The 20,106-nt window shown below is 33.5% G+C and overlaps 1 protein-coding gene across 1 annotated transcript; it reads left to right on the forward strand.

Annotated features, from left to right (window-relative positions):
* Positions 1–244: 244 nt before the first annotated feature.
* On the forward strand, positions 245–17,256 carry Tmbim4 (transmembrane BAX inhibitor motif containing 4). The gene is made up of 7 exons (XM_027928446.2): positions 245–425; positions 5,659–5,767; positions 5,968–6,073; positions 9,840–9,873; positions 10,910–11,027; positions 15,789–15,834; positions 16,369–17,256. The coding sequence occupies exons 1-7, from the start codon at positions 329–331 to the stop codon at positions 16,573–16,575; spliced, it is 717 nt and encodes a 238-aa protein (XP_027784247.1). The 5' UTR covers positions 245–328; the 3' UTR covers positions 16,576–17,256.
* Positions 17,257–20,106: the final 2,850 nt, after the last annotated feature.

A 20,106-nucleotide genomic window follows, 5' to 3' on the forward strand; every position in this document is an offset into this window, starting at 1 on the left:
GTATTTATACTCTTTTAACACTTTTAGCAACTTTCCTGGAGAGAGAATCTAAAAATTTGTTGAGAAAAAACTGAGAAAAGTTTCCCTGTAAATGACGGTGGAAGTGCTATCCGTTTTCTCTCTTATCCGAACCTGCAGCAGTCTCCTTTTTTCAGACTAACTGAAATCTTTAAGGTGAGGTCATCGACCAGCTCGGGGCTCGTCCCACCGAGGCAGCTCGACTAGTTCTGGCTGATCGCTTCATCCCGGAAGCAGGTTGAAGGCCGTTGTGGTCACTGTTGTCTCCCTGGCTCGGTCCGCCCAGGAGTGAAGGGGTTTTGTTGTCGCCATGGGCGACCCTGACCCCCGCTACCCTTGCTCCTCAATCGAGGATGACTTCAACTATGGCAGCTGCGTGGCCTCCGCCAGCGTGCACATCCGAATGGGTAGGTGCTGTCCCGCCGGCCCGCAGAGGCCGGCGTCTCCCCTGGGAGCTGGGGCTCCCGGGATTCAGTTCCCCAGCGTCGCCCGGAGGCGCTGGGTGCTGAGCTCCCGAGCAGAGCCGGAGCCCGCGGAGCAGCAGCGGGCGCCCGAAAACCGCAGCAGCCTCAATTTGGCATCTTTAAATTAAGAGAAACAAAGGGTCACTTTGATAAAAATCAGTTAACTATGTGAGCCTTATGACGTCCACCCATATGGAGCCACTTACTTGATGTGTTTGCTTTAAGGGGCGTAAACACGTTGAAAGTCTTTATTTTCTTGTCTGTCTGCTTTGCTGGACTGCAAGCTCCTTCAGGTCCAGACCTTATCTGTTGCTCTATTTTCTTTTTTCAAGGCCTAGAATTCAACATGTTTGACTATTACTGGGGCAGATGCTGGAAATAGAAACTTCCTAACTCAGTCTAAAGGCCCATGTTAGGTTTAGATTGTTATACAGAATCCTGTGGGCCGACATTATTTCGAATTTAAAGTGCTCAGTGACATGTAAGTGGAATTCATTGTCCGCCCTAGTTCATCCTCTTGATCTTAGAAGCTGGCCCAGATTTTCAGCCTGTCTGGGCAGCTGGCTCTGGTTCTGGAAAAGGAATTATGAAGATAGCTCTGATACATTATAAAAAATCTGGATGCTTAGCATTGATATTTCAGGGATTGAGTTTTGAAATTATTTTAATAAATGAGCTCAGCATTAAATTTGTTTTCTAAATTGTGGCAAAACAAATATAACAAAAAAATTACCAAATTACCATCTTAACCATTTTTAAGTGTACATTTCAATAGTATTAAGTATTTTCACATTGTTGTACTTCCAATCTCCAGAACTTACCACCACCACCATCACCATCACCATCATTATACTTCCTGTATATAAAATTTAACTACCCTGAATACCTCATATGGCCAGGCACCCTGGCCAACTGCCTGTAATCCCAGCAGCTCAGGAGGCTGAAGCAGGAGGATCACAAGTTCAAAGCCAGCCTCAGCAAAAGCCAGGCACTAAGCAACTCAGTGAGACCCTGTCTCTAAATAAAATACAAAAAAAAAAAAAGGGCAGGGAATGTGGCTCAGTGGTTGAGTGCCCTTGAGTTTAATCCCCCCCTAAATAAATACCTCATGAATGGAATCACAAACACATTGTCTTTTTGTTAACTGAATTATTTCAATTAGCATATCTTTAAGGTGCATCCATGTTGAACACATGTCAGAATTTCCTTACTTTTTAGGCTGAATAATATTACATTGTATGTATATAACAAATTTTATTTATCCATCCATTGATGGAAGTATTTGCATTAATTCTATCTCTTGCCATTGTGAAGGCTGTTATGAATATAGATGTGCAATTATCTCTTGAGACCCTGTTTTATTTTGAATATACACCCAGAAATATAATTGTTGGATTATATGGTAAATGTATTTTTAATTTTTTAAGGAACTGCCATACCATTTTACATTCTCACCAACAACATACAAGGGTTCAGATTTCTTCACATCCTTGCCAATACATATTATTTTCTATGTTTTTTTAATTGAAAATTGTCATCCAAATGATTGTAGAGTGATAACTCATTTTCATTTTGATTTGTATTTCCCCAATGATAGTGATATTGAACATTTTTAAAGTATGCTTGTGGGCCATTTGTCTATATTCCTTGGAGAAATTTTATTCAAGTCCTTTGACTAAGTTTTTAGAAAATAGGTTTTATTAAAGCAATTTTAGGTTCATAGCAAAATTGAGCAGAAGGTATAGATTTGTTACATATCCCTTGCTCCCCTACAAAGTCTCTTGCCTGAATCAACATCCTACACCAGGGAGGTATATTTGCTACAGTCAATGAATCTAGTTGATATAGAATCAGCCAAAGTCCATAGTTCATTCTAGGGTTTGCTCTTGATGTTATATGTTTTATGGATTCTGACAAATGTATGATGACATCTGTTTGCCATTATAGTATCATACAGGATAGTTTTCACTGCCTTAAAAAATTCTCTGTGCTCTGCCTGCTTATCTCTCCCTCCTGCTAACCTCTGGCAACCACTCATCTTTTCATGTCTCCATAATTTTGCCTTTTCCATAATGCTAAGACATTCCAGAATCCTTTGGAAGCATAGTTGAAATCATACAATGTGTAATTTTATCAGATTGTCTTCTTTTACTTACTACTATAATACCCATTTAAGATGGTTCTACATGACCTTTCATACTCAATAGCTCATTTACTTTTAAATATATATATATTATGGTAGATAGACACTATACCTATATTTTATTTTTATGTGATGCTGAGGATTGAACCCAGTACCTCACACATGCTAGGCAAGCGCTCTACCAACTGAACTATAACCTCAGCCCTCATTTCCTTTTTATTCTGAAGAATATTCCATTGTTTAGATATACCAGTTTATTGATTCACCTTCTGAAGGACATCTTGACTGGTTCTAAGTTTTGAAGCAGTTATAAATAAAGCTGTTTTGTAAAATTCATGTGCAGGTTCTTGTGTGAACATGTTTTCAGCTCATGTGGGTAAATACCAAGGTGTACAATTGCTGGGTCACATGAATCAAAGTATATTTAGTTTTGTAAGAAAGCACCAAATTATATTCCACAATTTGCATTCCCGTTAGCAATGAATGATCGTTCTTATTCTTCATCTTCACCATAATTTGATGTTGTCAGTATTTTGGATTTTGGCTATTCTAATAGGGGTGTAGTTGTAGCTCATTGCTTTAATTTGAAATTCTCTAGTAACATGATATTGAGCATCTTTTTATATGTTTATTTGCTACCTGTTTTCTTTAGTGAGGTGTCTATTCAAGTCTTTTATCCATATTTTAGTAAGGTTGTTTTCTTATTGTTGGGTTTTAAGAGTTCTTGTTTAGTTTGAATAATATCCCTTTATCAGATACCTCTTTCACAATTATTTTTCCCAGTCATAACTAGTCTTCTTATTTACTAGATGTTGTCCATTTTTGAATCAGATTATTTGTTTTCTGTTGTTAAATTCTAGAATTTCTTTACATAGTCTAGATATTAACCCCTTATCAAATATATGATTTGCAACCCATTCAGTGAGTTGCCTTTCAACTCCATTGATTATGCCCTTTGATATACAGATTTTTTTTTAATCTAGTCCTTTAATCTAAGTTTCCTTTTGTTACCTGTATTCTTTGGTGTCATGTTAAGAAACCATATTGCCAAGCCCAATGCATGACATTTTTTCCTTGTTTTCTTCTAAGACTTTAATTGTGTTAGGTATTTCATTTAGGTCTTTGATCCATCTTTAGGTAATTTTTGTATGTGGTGTTAAGTAAGGGTTCAACTTCATTCTTTTTGCATGTGTATATCCAATTTTCCCAGCATCATTTATTAAAGAGACTTTTATCTTTTTTCCATGGAGTGATTTTTTTGATATGTACAAGGTTTTATTCCATTGGTCTATGTGTCTGTCTGTATGCCAATGCCACGCTCTTTTGATTACTGTAGCTTTGTAATGAGTTTTGAAATCAAGAAGTGTGAGAAAGTTTGTTCTTTTTAAATATTATTTTTAAAAAATTTTTTAGTTATAGATGGATACAATATCTTTATTTTTATGTGGTGCTAAGGATCAAACCCAGTGCCTTACACATGTGAAACAAGTGCTCTACCACTGAGCTACAACCCCAACCCTTAAATATTTTTTTGCTATTTGTGATTCCTTGAGATTCCATGTGAATTTTAGGATGAATTTTGTGTTTCTGCAAACAACGCTGTGGAAATTTTTGATAGGAATTGCATAAAATCTCTAGACCGTTTTGGATAGTATATCTTAATATTAAGTCTTCTGTGAACATAGGATATCTTTCTATTTTTTGTCTTTTGTAATTTCTTTCAGGAATGTTTTATAGTTTTCATGTTTGTCTTCTTGGTTAGGTTTTTCTCTAAATGTTTTATTCTTGTTAATGCAATTCCAAATAGAATTGTTTTCTTAATATCCTTTTCAGCTTTCTCCTGTGAGTGTAGAGAGTTGCAAATGACTTCTGCAAGTTAACATTCTCTCTCACGACTTGCTTAATTCATTTGTTATGAAATTTTTACAGTTTTATTTATGTAAGATCACATTCATATTAATGTGAACAGACATAATTGTACTTCTTTCTTTCCATTTTGGATGCCTTTATTTATTTTCCTTGACCAGTTGCTTTGGTTGGGACTTTCAGTGCTATGTTGAATAGAAGTGGCAAAAATAGGCACCCTTAACTTATTCCTGTCTTAGAGGAAGAACATGCAGTTTTTCACCATGTGTGATGTTAGCGTGGGCTTTTCATCTGTGGCCTTTATTGTGAAAAGGTAGTTTTTCAAGACTTAGTTTATTGAGTACTTACAACATGAAAGGATGTAGAACTTTTGCCATATGTTTTTTCTGCATAAATTAAGTTGATCATGTTTCCCTTCCACCCCATCATTCTGTAACCACATCAGTAGATTTTCATATATTGAACATCTCAGGAATAAATCCCATTTGGTCATGACATATAGTCCATTTAATGTACTCATGAATCCTGTTTGCTAGTGTTGTGTTGAGGATTTTTGCATTAATATTTATCAAGCATATTGCTTTATAGTTTTCTTGTAGTACCTTTGGCTTTGATATCAGAGTAATGCTGGTCTCACAGAATGAGTTTGAAGTGTTTTCTCCTCAATTTTTTGGAGGAGTTTGAGGAGGATTGGTATTGTATTTCAGCTTTGTAGTACATGTTTTTTAAACCATTTTTTAGGCATTCTCAGATTATATTCAACAGTAACATAGACCATTACTTTAGAGTAACTAAGAACTGGTCCACAAGTACTAGGAGTGGATGAGAATTAGCTAACAAATAGCCATTTTGTCAAACTGTTCTGTTTTTAATCATTTGCTTTTTTGTATGCTATTGTGTACAAATAGGCATTTGGCATTTTCCTTTTGTTTTGATGAAAACACAATCTGGCCAGTTAATTTAATTTTTTAAGCTCATATTTTTGGGGAGGATTATATATACCCTTTGGGTTTTTAATTACTTTGGAGGCTTTTCCTTTTTTACTAGTGATAACTCTAAGATTTAAGAAAGAATGCATGTAAAAACAATTTTTCTAAAGAAATTTGGTCTTATAGTTCTCTATAAATCCTTAAGAAAATAATCACGTGTAATATTTTTCTCTTTTAGCTTTCCTCAGAAAAGTCTACACCATACTTTCTCTGCAAGTTCTCTTAACTACGGTGACCTCTACAGTGTTCTTATCTTTTGAGTCTATACGGACATTTGTACATGAAAGGTAAAGTAATAGGATAAATCATTTTCAGACATTACATATGATCAAAAGGATATATACAAACACAATTCAATTCTTTTCTGTAAACGCCTATAAAATTAGTTTTGTTTTTGACAAAATATACAGATAAATTTTATTAAATTGGCTAACACTATTTATGGTCTTTTTAAACTTGAAACTTTTTGTAATATTATGTCTTTCAGTCCTGCCTTGATTTTGGTGTTTGCCCTTGGATCTCTGGGTTTGATTTTTGCATTGACCTTAAACAGACATAAACATCCTCTTAACCTGTACCTGCTTTTTGGATTTGTGAGTACTTTGGTGATGTTTGCTTCTTTAACAATAAGGGTTTTCAAAATATTTACTTAATTGGATGCAAAAACAGACATAACGATGACAGAACAAAATGGAGTTTTATTTTAATTAGGGTAGTATAAGAAATCACTTGTAATTTTGTAGGATTTTAGAATTTTAAACACTTGTCACTGTCAAAATTTGTGGGTTTTTTTTTTTTTTGTTGTTGTTGTTGCTGTTGTTTTTAGCTAGGATAAGATGGAAAAAATACCAAATCAGGGGCTGGGGTTGTGACTTAGTAGTAGAGTGCTTGCCTAGCACATTTGAGGCCCTGGATTCGATCCTCAGTGTCACGTAAAAATAAATAAATAAAATAAAGGTATTGTGTCCAACTTCAACTAAAAATAAATATTAAAAAAAAAATGACCTAGCTTTGTAACTAGCTGTTAATGTGACATGTGGCAAGGCATTTAACCTTTCTGTACCTCATTTGTCTCAAATATAAAATGAAAATATTAACAGAATCCCTGTGATACTTTCTACCTTTATATTTTATGATTGGGGGAGTATTTATTATTAGAACCTTAATTTTATAGAAATTAAATCAAATTCTTTATTTTTAGCTGATCAGTATCACTTTTTCTTTTTTTTTTTTTTTTTAGTTGTAGGTAGATCCAGTACCTTTATTTTATTTTTATGTGGTGCTGAGGATCAAACTCAGTGACTCACGCATGCCAGGCGAGCGCTGTACCACTGAGTCAAAGTCCCAGTCCCCAGTGTCACTTTTTATTGTTGCTCTATTCTTTTAAAAGACCATTGTCGTCAAATGATGTGCTTTACCAACTTGTTTAAAATTCATAGATAGGAGAACCTAACTTCAAGTCGTGTTTGTTGAAATAGAGGTAGAAATTAAAACCCCATTTGTCACCTGTAGACAGATCTGGGATATTCGTAATGCTATGGCCATACTGCCTATAAAATCTCTTGAGTTTGAGTAAGATTGGTAAAACTCAACATATTTTTACATTATTTTGTTTCTTCTCATCGCCAGTATGATTTTGGTTTCTAACTTGAAAATTTACTTCAAAACATTCCAAAACTAAAAATAAGAATATTTGTAGTAAATAACAGCCACTGCTATTAATTCTCACTTTGCCTTTGTGATGTGGTCTATCAAGTGGATAAAATCTAGGTAGAGTGAGTCTACTTTTTAAGACAAAGTAGAGGTAATGTAATTAAGGAGAAAAAGAGACTTGAGGACATGTCTCAAGTAATAGTGAAAAAGCTATGGATCAGATTAAAGTGCTTCGAACTAAAGAAAGTTGTGATTTCTGATAATGAATTTGGGTTAATATAAGAAGAAAAAGCTCATGACTTTGGAAATTTCAATTATAAGAGAGGTTATTCATTTAAATTTTAAGCTCTTTTGTTTGTAAGGTTATCAGTTCAAACGCAAGTTATCTCAGATACTATGAGTTTATTTTAAGAATATAAGAGTCTAAGAACCAATCCAAACCCATCAGATCTTAACAAGAGGAACTAGAGAAAGGTTCTAGAAATTATGCTATTGTAGGGAATTCAGTGGTACCAGTTTGTGGTCCCTTTCCCCTTGTCCTGTCACAGCTCTCTCACAACTGTCCTTAAACATTGTTTTCTTTTTTTGTCTTTCATTTTAACATGACCATCGTTGGCCCACACATAGTTCAGTTACCTTTCAGCTTTAGCTCCTGCTGCCATTGCTTCATTATCTAGAATTTGGTTTCCTGAGTGAGAAAGAACCTGATGGGCATAGTTAGTTTTGGTACAGGTCCCATTGTAGATTGTTAGACAATTCTGGATTGCTAGTCCATGGGCCAGATTCTAGCTTCTGGCCCAGTTAGCTATGTGCTAGGACAGATGAAAGAGGCACCAAAAAATGGGATCATATGGATTTCCTTTTCACAGTTTCTTTTAACAAGGACTGATTTCTATGAAGAAAGAAGTCATAGGCAAGTTTTTGCCCAGTGGAGAGGCCTCACTTGAAAATCATCAGCCAAATGCTTATAAGAAAAATGTTCACTTATTGCCAAACCTGTTTGACATGCCCATAACTAGAAGTGGTTTCACTGATAAGGAAATATGTAAAATACATCTCTTCAGATTATTCAGTGACCTCTGTCTACTAGATTTTTGGTCTTTTGTTTGTTCAATTTTGTTTCTGTCTTGTTGCACCAAAATAAGAAAGAAGCAAATCTTACCCTGTCCTATAAAATCTGTGTGTGTGTGTGTGTGTGTTTTAAAGGAGGGTGTTATTTTGGGGTGACATTATATCTTTCTAGTTTTATCTTTACTACTACTATTTATATTATTCTATCTCCTTCATATATTTGAATATGGTGTGGGATTTCTTTCCTAAAATCACGTCACAAATATCAAGAATGTAATACAGTTATATTGCCTAGGAAAAAAATGTTTTTATCATCTTTGCCACCATTTCCCTGGCAATACCAACAACATTAAAATATGGCAGCAGCTTCATTGCCTCTGTATCTGTGTACAATTTTAAATACCATTTTTGCTCTGATTCTGATAATTTGTTGATTTCAGGTAGGATGAAGTACAGGGAATCCTTCTACCATAAGTATGATTATACAGCCACTCCTGTTACTTTGGGCTTTGCCTTTGCAATGTGGTTGACCCGATGGTTGATAACAAGTCTATCTAGAGTAAGAATGTAAGACAAAGTAAAAATAATATAAATATAATTAAGCGGAAAGAGAGGCTAGAGGACAAGGCTCAATATCCTCCAATTTTTATTTAAATATGGATTCAGCTTCTTGTTACATGGCTTAAACAATGTCAGAATAACAGGTTAGGACTGGGGTTGTGGCTCAGCTTGCCTCACATGCCTGGGGCACTGGGTTCCATCCTTAGCACCATAAATAAAATAAAAGTATTGTGTCCATTTACAACTAAAAATGTTTTTAAAAAGTTAAAAATAACAAGTTAAAAATAATAACAACTTAGTTTGTTTCTCTTTTATATAAAAATTTGAATGAGTATTTTGACTATTTAACAACTCCCAGGTTCCTGTTCCAGTTTATGCATTCCTAACATATTGCATGGTATAAGACAGCTCACCACCATATCCACATAGTGTCAGTTACAAAAGAAAAGAAAAAAAAAGAAGGAAAGAAGGAAGGAAAAAGAAAAAGAGAGAAGAGCAAGTTATGTTCTTTTAGAGCACAATCTGGAAAATGTATCCTTCTCTACTCACCTTAAATTGGCTACAGTATAGTTATATAACCAGGCCTAGCAACAAGGGAGACTGAAAATGTAATGTTAAATCTGAACAGCCAGGTGTCCATGTAAAAATTATGTTACTAGGGAAGAGAGAGACAGTTTTAAGACTTACACACCGAAGTACTACCTAAATATTTTATCTTTATGTTTGTATTTGTTAGATACTGAGGTTTTTATAAAACATATGATTTGCAGTATCATTTATATTTCATTATCTTAGTAAGAAAAACAGAATTTCCTGTATTATTTCCGCTATTACAGATATGAAAAATTTGATTAGGGCTTAGAGGGTCATGGAACCATATTTAGAGTTTAAATATTCTCATATAATTTTCATTATGGTGGGCTTGATAACTGTCTCACATACTTCACCAGACTGCTCTGAAGCAAAAATGAGATCATGCACACAGAATCCCATTGACCTACTAGAAATTAGAAAATATACATGAAGTGGTATATATTTTACATGCATTTTTTAATTTCACTTTCTTTTTCTTAGACACTGTTGGAAGCTCTGACTGTGGCAGTTGTGGGTAAGTCATAATTGTGCTTCTTTTTGTTATAGTAACCTTTTATAATGTGGATAAATCTTTCAGGTAAAAAAAACTTGGGGTTAAAGTTTAATAGCATGGAATGTTGTATTTTAAAAATATGGCATAAGATAAATATTGCCTAAGATATAAGCAAAAATCAAATGTTTATACTTTACATAGTTCAGCAGAGCTTAGAGGAAGTGGAAAAGTTTAAGGAAAACTAAAGGAATGAAGAACAATATTTCATTTCTGTTTACATATTTATAAAAAAAAAAATAAGACAACCATGGCTGATCTTTTCCCTAATTTAAAAGAAATTCAGAAGAATTGAGAACATTTGTTTTGAGCTGTGTGCTTTTCATCACGAGTTTAGCTTCCTAAGAATTGCCTGCATTGAACCACGTCTACTGCTGTACCTTCATGTTTTATTCACTAAGTGATACTACAAGAAACAGCAGTAATTTCTGTTTCTATATTTTGTATTAAGTGAATTCAGAGGCCAAATGTCAAATTTGTTTCATTACACAAATGTACTCTGTGTAATGCTTCAAGTAAAATATTTCAGTGAGTTAATAACAATTCTGATTATTTTTAAATGGTTAGCATTGGGTACCAAAAAAGTTCGGCATTAACTATTACTCTCAATAATGGCAAATTGTTAATCTTTATGGTTTATATATTTCTCTCTTCCTATTTTGACATTACTATTTTTAATATCATTTTTGTTGAATTTATATTTTTGGTTTACCTTTTGAAAAAGAATTAGAATATTAAAATGCTAAGAAATACCAAAATAAGTAGAATTGAAGCTTCTCAACATAAAGGAAATATTAAAATAACTTACTTTTAGTGTTGTTATCTATTAATGTTACGTAATGTTAGCTAGTCCATCTCTGAATAAGGAGTCTTTTTTATTGGTGAGTAGTATAGGAGAAATGAAACATTTCTGTTAAATAACATGAAATATTATTTTAAATATAACAGTTTTATATTGAGGATGTTTATGTACATTTTAATCAATTTCTTAATTTTACAGTTACTTTCTACGATGTATATATAATTCTGCAAGCTTTTGTACTGACTACTACAGTATTTCTCGGTTTAACCATATATACTCTACAATCTAAGAGAGATTTCAGCAAATTTGGAGCAGGGTGAGTTATATATTTTGGGATATAATAGATAGATGTCTTTAATATTATAGGTGGTTTTGAGAGAGTGTTATACTGTTAGTTTTCTGTGCCTTAAAATTTAAGTAAATAAAGTACTAGGACTAGGCCCTACTTTCCCAGAGCATTCAAGGAAATGGAAAGTGGCTTTGAGTCATTTTCTTCCCTTTTATAGTGAAAGGAAGTGAATTAAAAAAAAAAAAAAAAAAACGTAGATCAGTTTTCCAGAGAAGCTATACTTATGTGCTGTATGAATAGTGTGGAATTTACTAAAATTATTTCAGTCTTTGTTTTGGCATAAATGTTACCAAGACCATCCACATCTTTGGCAAAGGCAGAACAGTTGTCTCCAAGAACTTTAAAACCTTTTTGATCTATCTAGATTAACTTGTATCTTTCCTGAAACAGATAAATATATGTAATGATTCTTTATATTAGAATAATAGTAGTGTGTTGCCCTCATCTGGTAAGAAGTATAGACACTTCTCAGCTCACAGTGGCCTGTTCCCACACAGTCACTCAACCATTTTCTGTTCTTTCTCCTATTAACAATACTAAATATTTACAAAAGTCTAGTCTTGCAAAACTTTCTTTCCTCTTCCCTTTTGTTTCCTGGTAGACCAGATTATCAGAAATCCTTGTTGGGATTAAGTATAGTCATGCAATTTGCCTAAGTAGTTTTATTAGAATCAAGTTTGGTTTAGGGAGAGACAGTATTTTCTTTTCCTTCTTTTGGGAAGATGTTTCATTTATATTTTGTGGTATACATGAAGAAAGCTTTGCTCTGTGTTCTCTTTCCATCCCCATCTCCCAACTGCACCTCTCCCTCCAATTCATTCTAGTATCTCTCCTGAATTCCTAGTAAACAATTTCCCTTGTATTTCAGCTTTTTCATAATAAATGCATCTTTATTGATACAACCGATGTTAAAATTATCATGTATCAGTCTAAGACCAAACACTTATGAAGTCTGTGTACAGCTGGCTGCTATTTCTGATCATTTTTATATTTTCTTTTCTTTTTTTTTTATTGATTGTTCAAAACATTACAAAGCTCATGACATATCATCTTTCATACATTTGATTCAAGTGGGTTATGAACTCCCATTTTTACCCCAAATACAAATTGCAGAATCACATCGGTTACACATCCACATTTTTACATAATGCCATATTAGTGACTGTTGTATTCTGCTACCTTTCCTATCCCCTACTATCCTCCTCCCCTCCCCTATTTTATTTTCTTGTGTGTTAGGTTTTTACTAGGTAATTGTCCTTAAAAAATTATGTTGAGGGCTGGGGATGTGACTGAGTGGTAGAGTGCTTGCATAACATGTGGGAGGCACTGGGTTTGATTCTCAGCACCACATATAAATAAATGAATAAAATAAAGGTTCATCAACATCTAAAAAAATATATTTTAAAAAATTTATGTTGAATTTCTTTAAGCCCTACACTGCTGGTGCATTTTTTCCATAATATTTTGGGTTTCCTGCTACCTGGCATCTAGAAAATTACTAGATTGAGTCCACTTAAAACTAAATTCATGGTTCACAATATTTTCCCAACCATTCAGGTGTTGTGAATTTGAACTAGAAATCTGTAAAGGGATAGCTTGGATATCAATTACTTAGGAATGATCCCTCTGCCTTTTCCTTGCTTTATGCATTGATAACTTTCCTTATAGTCTCTCCGTGGGGATGGGGAGGTGATTGATACATGGTTGCCCTGACATTAAGGTTATTCACTTTAGGTAAATCCAGCTGTGGTACCATGATTACTTCTTTGGATTTCTACTTTTATCTAGATTGTGGCTTGATAATTCCCTTCCATTTTGTCAGTTATTTGATACTTGTAAGAAGTTTTTCTTTTTTTTTTTTGGTTTCTTTTTAATTCATCACTTCAGTAGTTTTTGAGGAGATGGAGGATGGTGTCATAATTGGTCTAAATAGCCTTGTTTGCTATAATACTGGGAAAAGAACCCTTTCAAAGTTGTTTCTTACCGGTGTTACTGTAACCATCCTTGCTATCTCCAGTCTTACCAATTTCTAGTCTATTTTTCATAAAGTAACTAGGTGATAATTCCAAAATGCAAGTTCAATAGTGTCATATTTAAAACACTTGAACACTTTACTATGGCTTGAGGATAGCCTGATTCTCTACTGACGTGCTTTTATTGCCATCCACTATGGGATATTGCTATGTAATAATTATCTAGAAAAATCATAATATTGACCATATTTTTGGAGTGGCATTTTATTGCATTTTAGACAAAATTTAATGGCACTAATTTTTGTGAAGTATCAAAATCAAAATGGTTGTGGAGGGGGGCTGCAGTTGTGGCTCAGTGGTGGAGTGCTTGCCTGGCGCAGATGAGGCACTTGTTTTAATCCTCAGCACCACATAAAAATAAATAAATAAATAAATAAAAATAAAGAAAAAATAAAGGTATTTTGTCCATCTACAACTAAGAAATATTTTATTTATTTATTTATTTTTGGTACCATGGATTTAACTCAGAGGCACGTGACCACTGAGCCACATCCCCAGCCCTATTTTGTATTTTATTTAGAGACAGGGTCTCATTGAGTTGTTTAGGGTCTCACTTTTGCTGAGGCTAGCTTTGAACTCAGGATCCTCCTGCCTCAGCCTCATGAGCTGCTGGTATTATAGGCATGTACCACTGCACCCAGCTAAGATATATATATATATATATATATTATATATATATATATATATATATATATATATATATATATATATATATATATATTTTTTTTTTAATTTTTTTTAGTTGTAGTTGGACACAGTACCTTATATTTATTTTTATGTGGTGCTGAGGATCGAACCCAGCGTCTCGCATGTGCTAGGCGAGCGCTCTACTGCTAAGCCACCACCCCAGCCCAAGAAATACATTTTTAAAAAACTTAAAAAAAATGGTTGTGGAGGCTAAGTGCCAAAAGGGGATACAAAGATTGAGCAAAAAGATTTTATTCAAAAAGGTGTATAGGCTATTCATCCCTACCTGTTTATGGGAGTTAGTAGGGACTAAAGAAGTATATTTGAAATGTGTGAATATATGGTAGCAGCAGATAATGGTAACAGTGCTTTATATATTGACTTAGAACTATAATGGGTTTTGCAACATCATTTTTATTTATTTATCGTCACTTATTATCCTATAGAATCTTGTCACAAAAGGAATTGAATCTTAGAACTACATGTGGCAACTTTTTTTGTATCACCTTAAATATTTTGTCTTGCAGGATGTAGAACAAAGTTAAATTCCTTGGAAACTGTCTGAATCTCCTGAGACTCTGTTAGACAGAAAACAGCTTTTAGTTTTAGAAATAATTTGGCCCATTTCCAACATAGTACATTTCTGAGGAGTATTCAATCCCCTATGATTTAGGAGATCTTTGTACCCTGCTTGATATGAATACAAACTATCCTACCCCTATGTGAGCTCGAAGGATTGTTCTTCCTGCCTCTCTTTGGTGCATTTTTCCACAGCTTTGGTCCAGTCTTCACATGCATGTATTGATCAGTATCCAGCTAAAGATTCTAGTGGAACCTTACAATACATATCACCAGAGATTACTCTTTCTTTCGGTACAGCTCTTTGGTCCCTGTTTTTTTTTGGCATATTCTAGCCACCTTGACCACCCAAACCTCTAATTTCTTGTCTCTTCAACTCGAGAAGACTAAAAGGTTCCATAGGGTTCCTGACCTGACATTGTGACCTAAAAATTCTCTAGCTGGGACAATTATAAATTTCTGTTTCCCTAATTTTTATTCCTATGGAATGATTGTCCTGTGCTGGTTGTTGTTCATTGTGTGAAATCTCTTGTTTCTTATATTTTTCCTGGTTTTATTTAAGGAGGGAGGCTTGTGTAATTTCTTATGCCTGAAGCAACATATTGATACCAAAAGATAGACTTCTTAGATGTTCTTTGTCACATATTTTATGTATATAATGTGAATGATAACTCATAAAATTATAGAAGTGGCAGATTTGTCTGCATAAGTTATGTTCCCTAATACATAAAAATAAAATAAAAAGTACATTGTGAACTTTAATATGTATGCATGTTCACAGAATAACTTGCTATTATTATTTGGTTTTAAAATGCAATTATCTTTATTATTATTTGTGTATATGAATAAACTAAAACTTTTTATAAATCTCAATGAAAATACTTCTAATGGTTCCTGCCTATGTCAATATTTTCCTTGTGCTAAAATTGAAAACTTGAAAAATAATACTCTTAACTAGTTTTGTATATCATAAAATTGTTGGATAGCTATACTTTCAATAACAGTTTTTAAAAAATAAAATGGGTATTATTTTCATTTGTTATTTATGAATTCCTATGCTTTAATTTCTTTTCACATATCTGTATGAATTTCAGAAAATGTGGAATGGAGCCAGGCATCATGGCACACACCTGTAATCCCAGCTGCTTGGGAGGATGAGACAGGAGGAGCTAGAGTTCAAAGCTAGCCTCAGTAACTTAACAAGGCCCTAAGCAACTTAGCAAGACCCTGTCTCAAAATAAAATATAATAAATAAAATATAAAATAAAAATAAAATATAACAAAGGGCTGGGGATGTGGCTCAGTGGTTGAGCACCCCAGGTTCAATCCCTGGTACCAAAAATAAATAAAGAAAAAAATGTGGAATGGGTTTACAGTTTTTGGTTTTTTTTTCAAGGAACTCTAAATTATTAAAACTTTCTTTTTATAGGCTTTTTGCTGTTTTGTGGATTTTATGCTTGGCAGGATTCTTGAAGGTAAGTTGTTTTTTGAATAGTTAACCTGAAACATAATTCCGGCAATGACAATAGAAATAACCTCAAAAAATTGGAGGAGTTACTCTTAGATGACACTTAGTTGTAATTATCTGGAACATTTGTATATAGAATGATTATGGAATAATCTCATTTAATAATCAAGGCCTTATGTTATATTATGAATGGGTAAATGAGTTAAATTACATAGAAAAAGGCTCTCACTTAATAACTGACAACCTCCAAGTAGCACATTTAATTCTGAAAAAGAAATACATATTAAAATAACTTGTATTTAGAATGCTGCTATTCATAGTCGGTAATTTAATTGAAAGGAAGAATGAACAGATATTCATTCATACATCCATCTTTCCATCATACAGAAGCAAGCTCGACTTGCCTTGCCTCTTTCTGCTTTTAACATTTGTATTTGAAATTGTATAACATAATATGTATTAACAATAGATCATTAGGAAAAGTAACTAAAGTACTGTTACTACCATTCTCAAATATATTTCTTTAATCTCTTGCCTATAGATTTTTTTTTATAGTGAGACAGTGGAGTTGGTCTTGGCTGCTGTAGGAGCCCTTCTTTTCTGTGGATTCATCATCTATGACACACACTCACTGATGCATAAACTGTCACCTGAAGAGTATGTATTAGCTGCCATCAGCCTCTACATGGATATTATTAATCTATTCCTGCACCTGTTACGGTTTTTGGAAGCAGTTAATAAAAAGTAATTGAAAGCCGTATACAGAACTGTTTATTAAGTAATAAAGGTTGAGACGTAATTAAATATCAAGTACTTTTATGGTCTTTATTGATATTCTGTATACTTCTAAGCTTTAAAATTGTACCATTTTTATGGTTTATCATTCTTAATACTTTGATTTAGAATCTCAGGTAAGAGATATCAAAATTGTCTTTTTTACTTTTTTCAGTCCTAAGTTAACTATGCCTACCTATTTGTTTATAATTCTAAATAATTTTATGAGCATTTAAAATATGTTTCTTTATTTAGTGATTTAATCTAAATTTTCTCTTAACTAATATTTATTTCTAAAGTGTAGTGTCTTTACCGTTATAAACACTAGTGTTAATTAAAGTGTAAATCTTTTACTAAGAGATTTTAATCTCATTTAGTAAGGAAAAAAATGGAAAAGATAAATTCCAAAGATAATTACTCAGTATTATATTGAAATTATATTGAAATGTTAATGATGTCTCATTATAAAATGATGTATTAAAAATTAAAGGTTTACTTAAAAGCCAATATAAAATTTTGATAGTAGTTATTTATCTCTGTAAGTAAAGGTTTCATTTTAAAATTATAGAATGGTCGTGTGACTAAAGGACCCCCAAAGATACTGGTTCATCTGACATTAAGTATATGTATTCAAAATAAAAATATTTGAAAACTAGTGTCTTGTGGTTCCATTTGTGTTGGTCCATACAGCATGTAGATGAGTGTACCAGTGATCAATGGAACTTTGGCAGATTCCCTTACTATATAGTATTCCTTCATTATTTGCAGTTTTATGTTCTGTGGTTTCATTTACCTGTAGGCAATTGTGGTCTAAAAATGTTAAATGGAAAATTCTGGAAATAATTTATAAATTTTAACTTGCATGCCCTTTTTAAAATTTTTTTAAGTTATAGATGGACATAATATCTGTATTTTATTTATCCATTTTTATGTGGTGCTGAGGATTGAACCCAGGGCTTCATGTATACTAGGCAAGTTCTCCACCACTGAGCTACAACCTTATCCCCAGTCATATGCCCTTCTGAGTAGCATGATGAAGTCTCATGCTGTCCTTCTCCATCCTGGTCGGGACATGATCTTCCCTTTGTCCAGCATATCCACACTGCATACATTACCCATTTTTTCATGGCTCAGTGATCCAGGATCTTCTTTCTGACACATTGTCAGAAGACCAATGGTAGCTTACCTCTACACAGCACAGTGCTGCATCATCTCACTTCATCTCATCACATAATCATTGTATTGTCTCACATCACAAAAAGAATGGTGAAAACAGAACAATAAGATATTTTGAAAGAGACTATACACATGACTTTTACTATACAGTACATTGTTTCAATTTTTCTATTTTATTATTGTTGATCTCTTATTGTGCCTAATTTATAAATTCAAGTTTATCAGAAGTATGCATGTATAGGATAAAACATAGTATGCATAGGGTTTGGTACTATATGTTTTAGGTATCCATCAGGAATCTTGGAATATATCCCCCAACAAATAAGAGGAGAATATTTTATTAAATAAAGTTTGCTAGGACAGCCATAGCAAAGTACTATAGAAAGAGTGGCTTAAACAGTAGACATATATTTTCTCCATAGTTCTGTGGGCTAGAAAGTCCAAGATCAGGTTGTAGACAGGGTTGGTTTCTTCTGAGACCTCTCTTCTTGTAGATGGCTGGCTTCATAATGTCTCTACCTTGTTTTCCCTCTGTGTTTGTCTATGTCCAAATTTCCTCCTCTTATAAGGACATCAGTCATTGAATTAAGGTCCATCCTAATGACCATTTTTCCTTAGTTAACTCTTTAAAGACCTATCTCCAAATACATTCATATGCTGAGCTACTGAGAGTTAGGACTTCATAATATGAATTTTTAGGGACACAGTCCATAACACTCACTAAGTACATCATTTCTTATGTACTAAGTTGAATTCAGTTAGTTATATAGATTTAGTCTCCAATGACTTTTAGATGGTAATTGACTCTATCATCAATTGATTGTTGAAAAACCAATTGTGTGATACTTTACAATCAAGTTTAGCATAGCATGTTAGGTATAAACATCTAGATTGGAATCCTTATTATATGTGACCAGTTACATGTTTGTAAAAGTTACTTCCCTTCCTTATATAGGTCTTGCCTCATTTTTATAATGGGAATAATCGTAACAAATCCTGCCTAATTGGGCTTTCAGAAGGATAAAATGAGATAAATACAGAAACTAAATGATTAATTAATGTAAGCTGCTGTTATTAGTATCATTTCGATCCAAATGCATAATAGACTGAATTGTGACTAAAGACAATAAGCAAAGGCAGATTTGACATTTTAAAATGTAAAACAATGCCATTCTTTTTACTAAATTATTTTTTATTTAGGAAATAGTTATTTAATATAAAAATGCCACCTAATGAATTCCCTTTGAAATGACTTAAATTTTCAAAAAAGTTTTTTTAATTTCTGATATATACCATAATTATTAAGTCTAAAGGGATCACACTAAAAGTTTTGAAAACCACTGGTATAAAATATTACATGAACCAAAATCATATATTTTTCTATTAATGAATTTTATATGGTTGCTCCTTTCTTACTGTCGCCATTAACGCTACTCTGTACATCTTTATGTGTCCTACTGTGCATAGGCATGACAATTTTCTAGGTACAATGACGTGCAATTTTCAGTTTTTTACCAGAGGTGAAAATGTGCAGATTTAAGAAATACTAAGAAAGTGGCATTAGCAGGTTGACAGAGCAACTGGCAACTCAGTGTACAAGGGACAAAAGAACAACAAGTAGGAAGAGAATGAGAGAAGAGCAGGAAGTGAGAACTGTGTTTATTGAATATCATTCAGCTTAAGAGATGCTGTGGGTCCCATGTACCTGCCTTCACTTCTTTACAGGTCTCAGACCTAGCTTCAATTCACTTCATGTAGTTCTGGCAATGAGTGATAGCAGCAGGCGTTTTTGGAGGAGCTGGGAACAGATTTTTTGTTGTTGTTTTTACTTAGTATCTTTGTAGAGTTTAGTCCTGAAGTATCCATGATCTAGGGAATTGGCAATATGAAGTCACCATCTGAATTCCAGAAATATTCTTGTTTCTTACTAAATCATTATGCAGATCAGGGACTCCACTCACTGGATGAAGCCAGTAGTTTAGCATGCCTTTTGGATGGAGAATCAGTTGGTATTCAACACTACCCACTGTGCCTCTAGTTCCATAAACTCTTTCCAGCTCTCTTGAGTTATAGCCATATCCAGGTTGACCCTTAATCCTTATTCCTCCATCAGGGATTAAAGTGTCCCAAACACAGTTGTTTGTTTTCCTTCACCTTTGTATATCCAGCAAAGTGCCTACTGCAGAGTTTATACATTGAATGTATGAATGAGAGTGGCTTATGAGTTTTTAAATATGCTAAGGCCATTTATTGTTAGAAATTCATTTGTACAAACTGGACATGAGTTAAAACTTTTTTTCCCCTATTTCATAGTCCATGATTGTTTTAT

Source organism: Marmota flaviventris, chromosome 3 (genome assembly GCF_047511675.1).
Source record: "Marmota flaviventris isolate mMarFla1 chromosome 3, mMarFla1.hap1, whole genome shotgun sequence".
NCBI classification, from domain to species: Eukaryota; Metazoa; Chordata; class Mammalia; order Rodentia; family Sciuridae; genus Marmota; species Marmota flaviventris.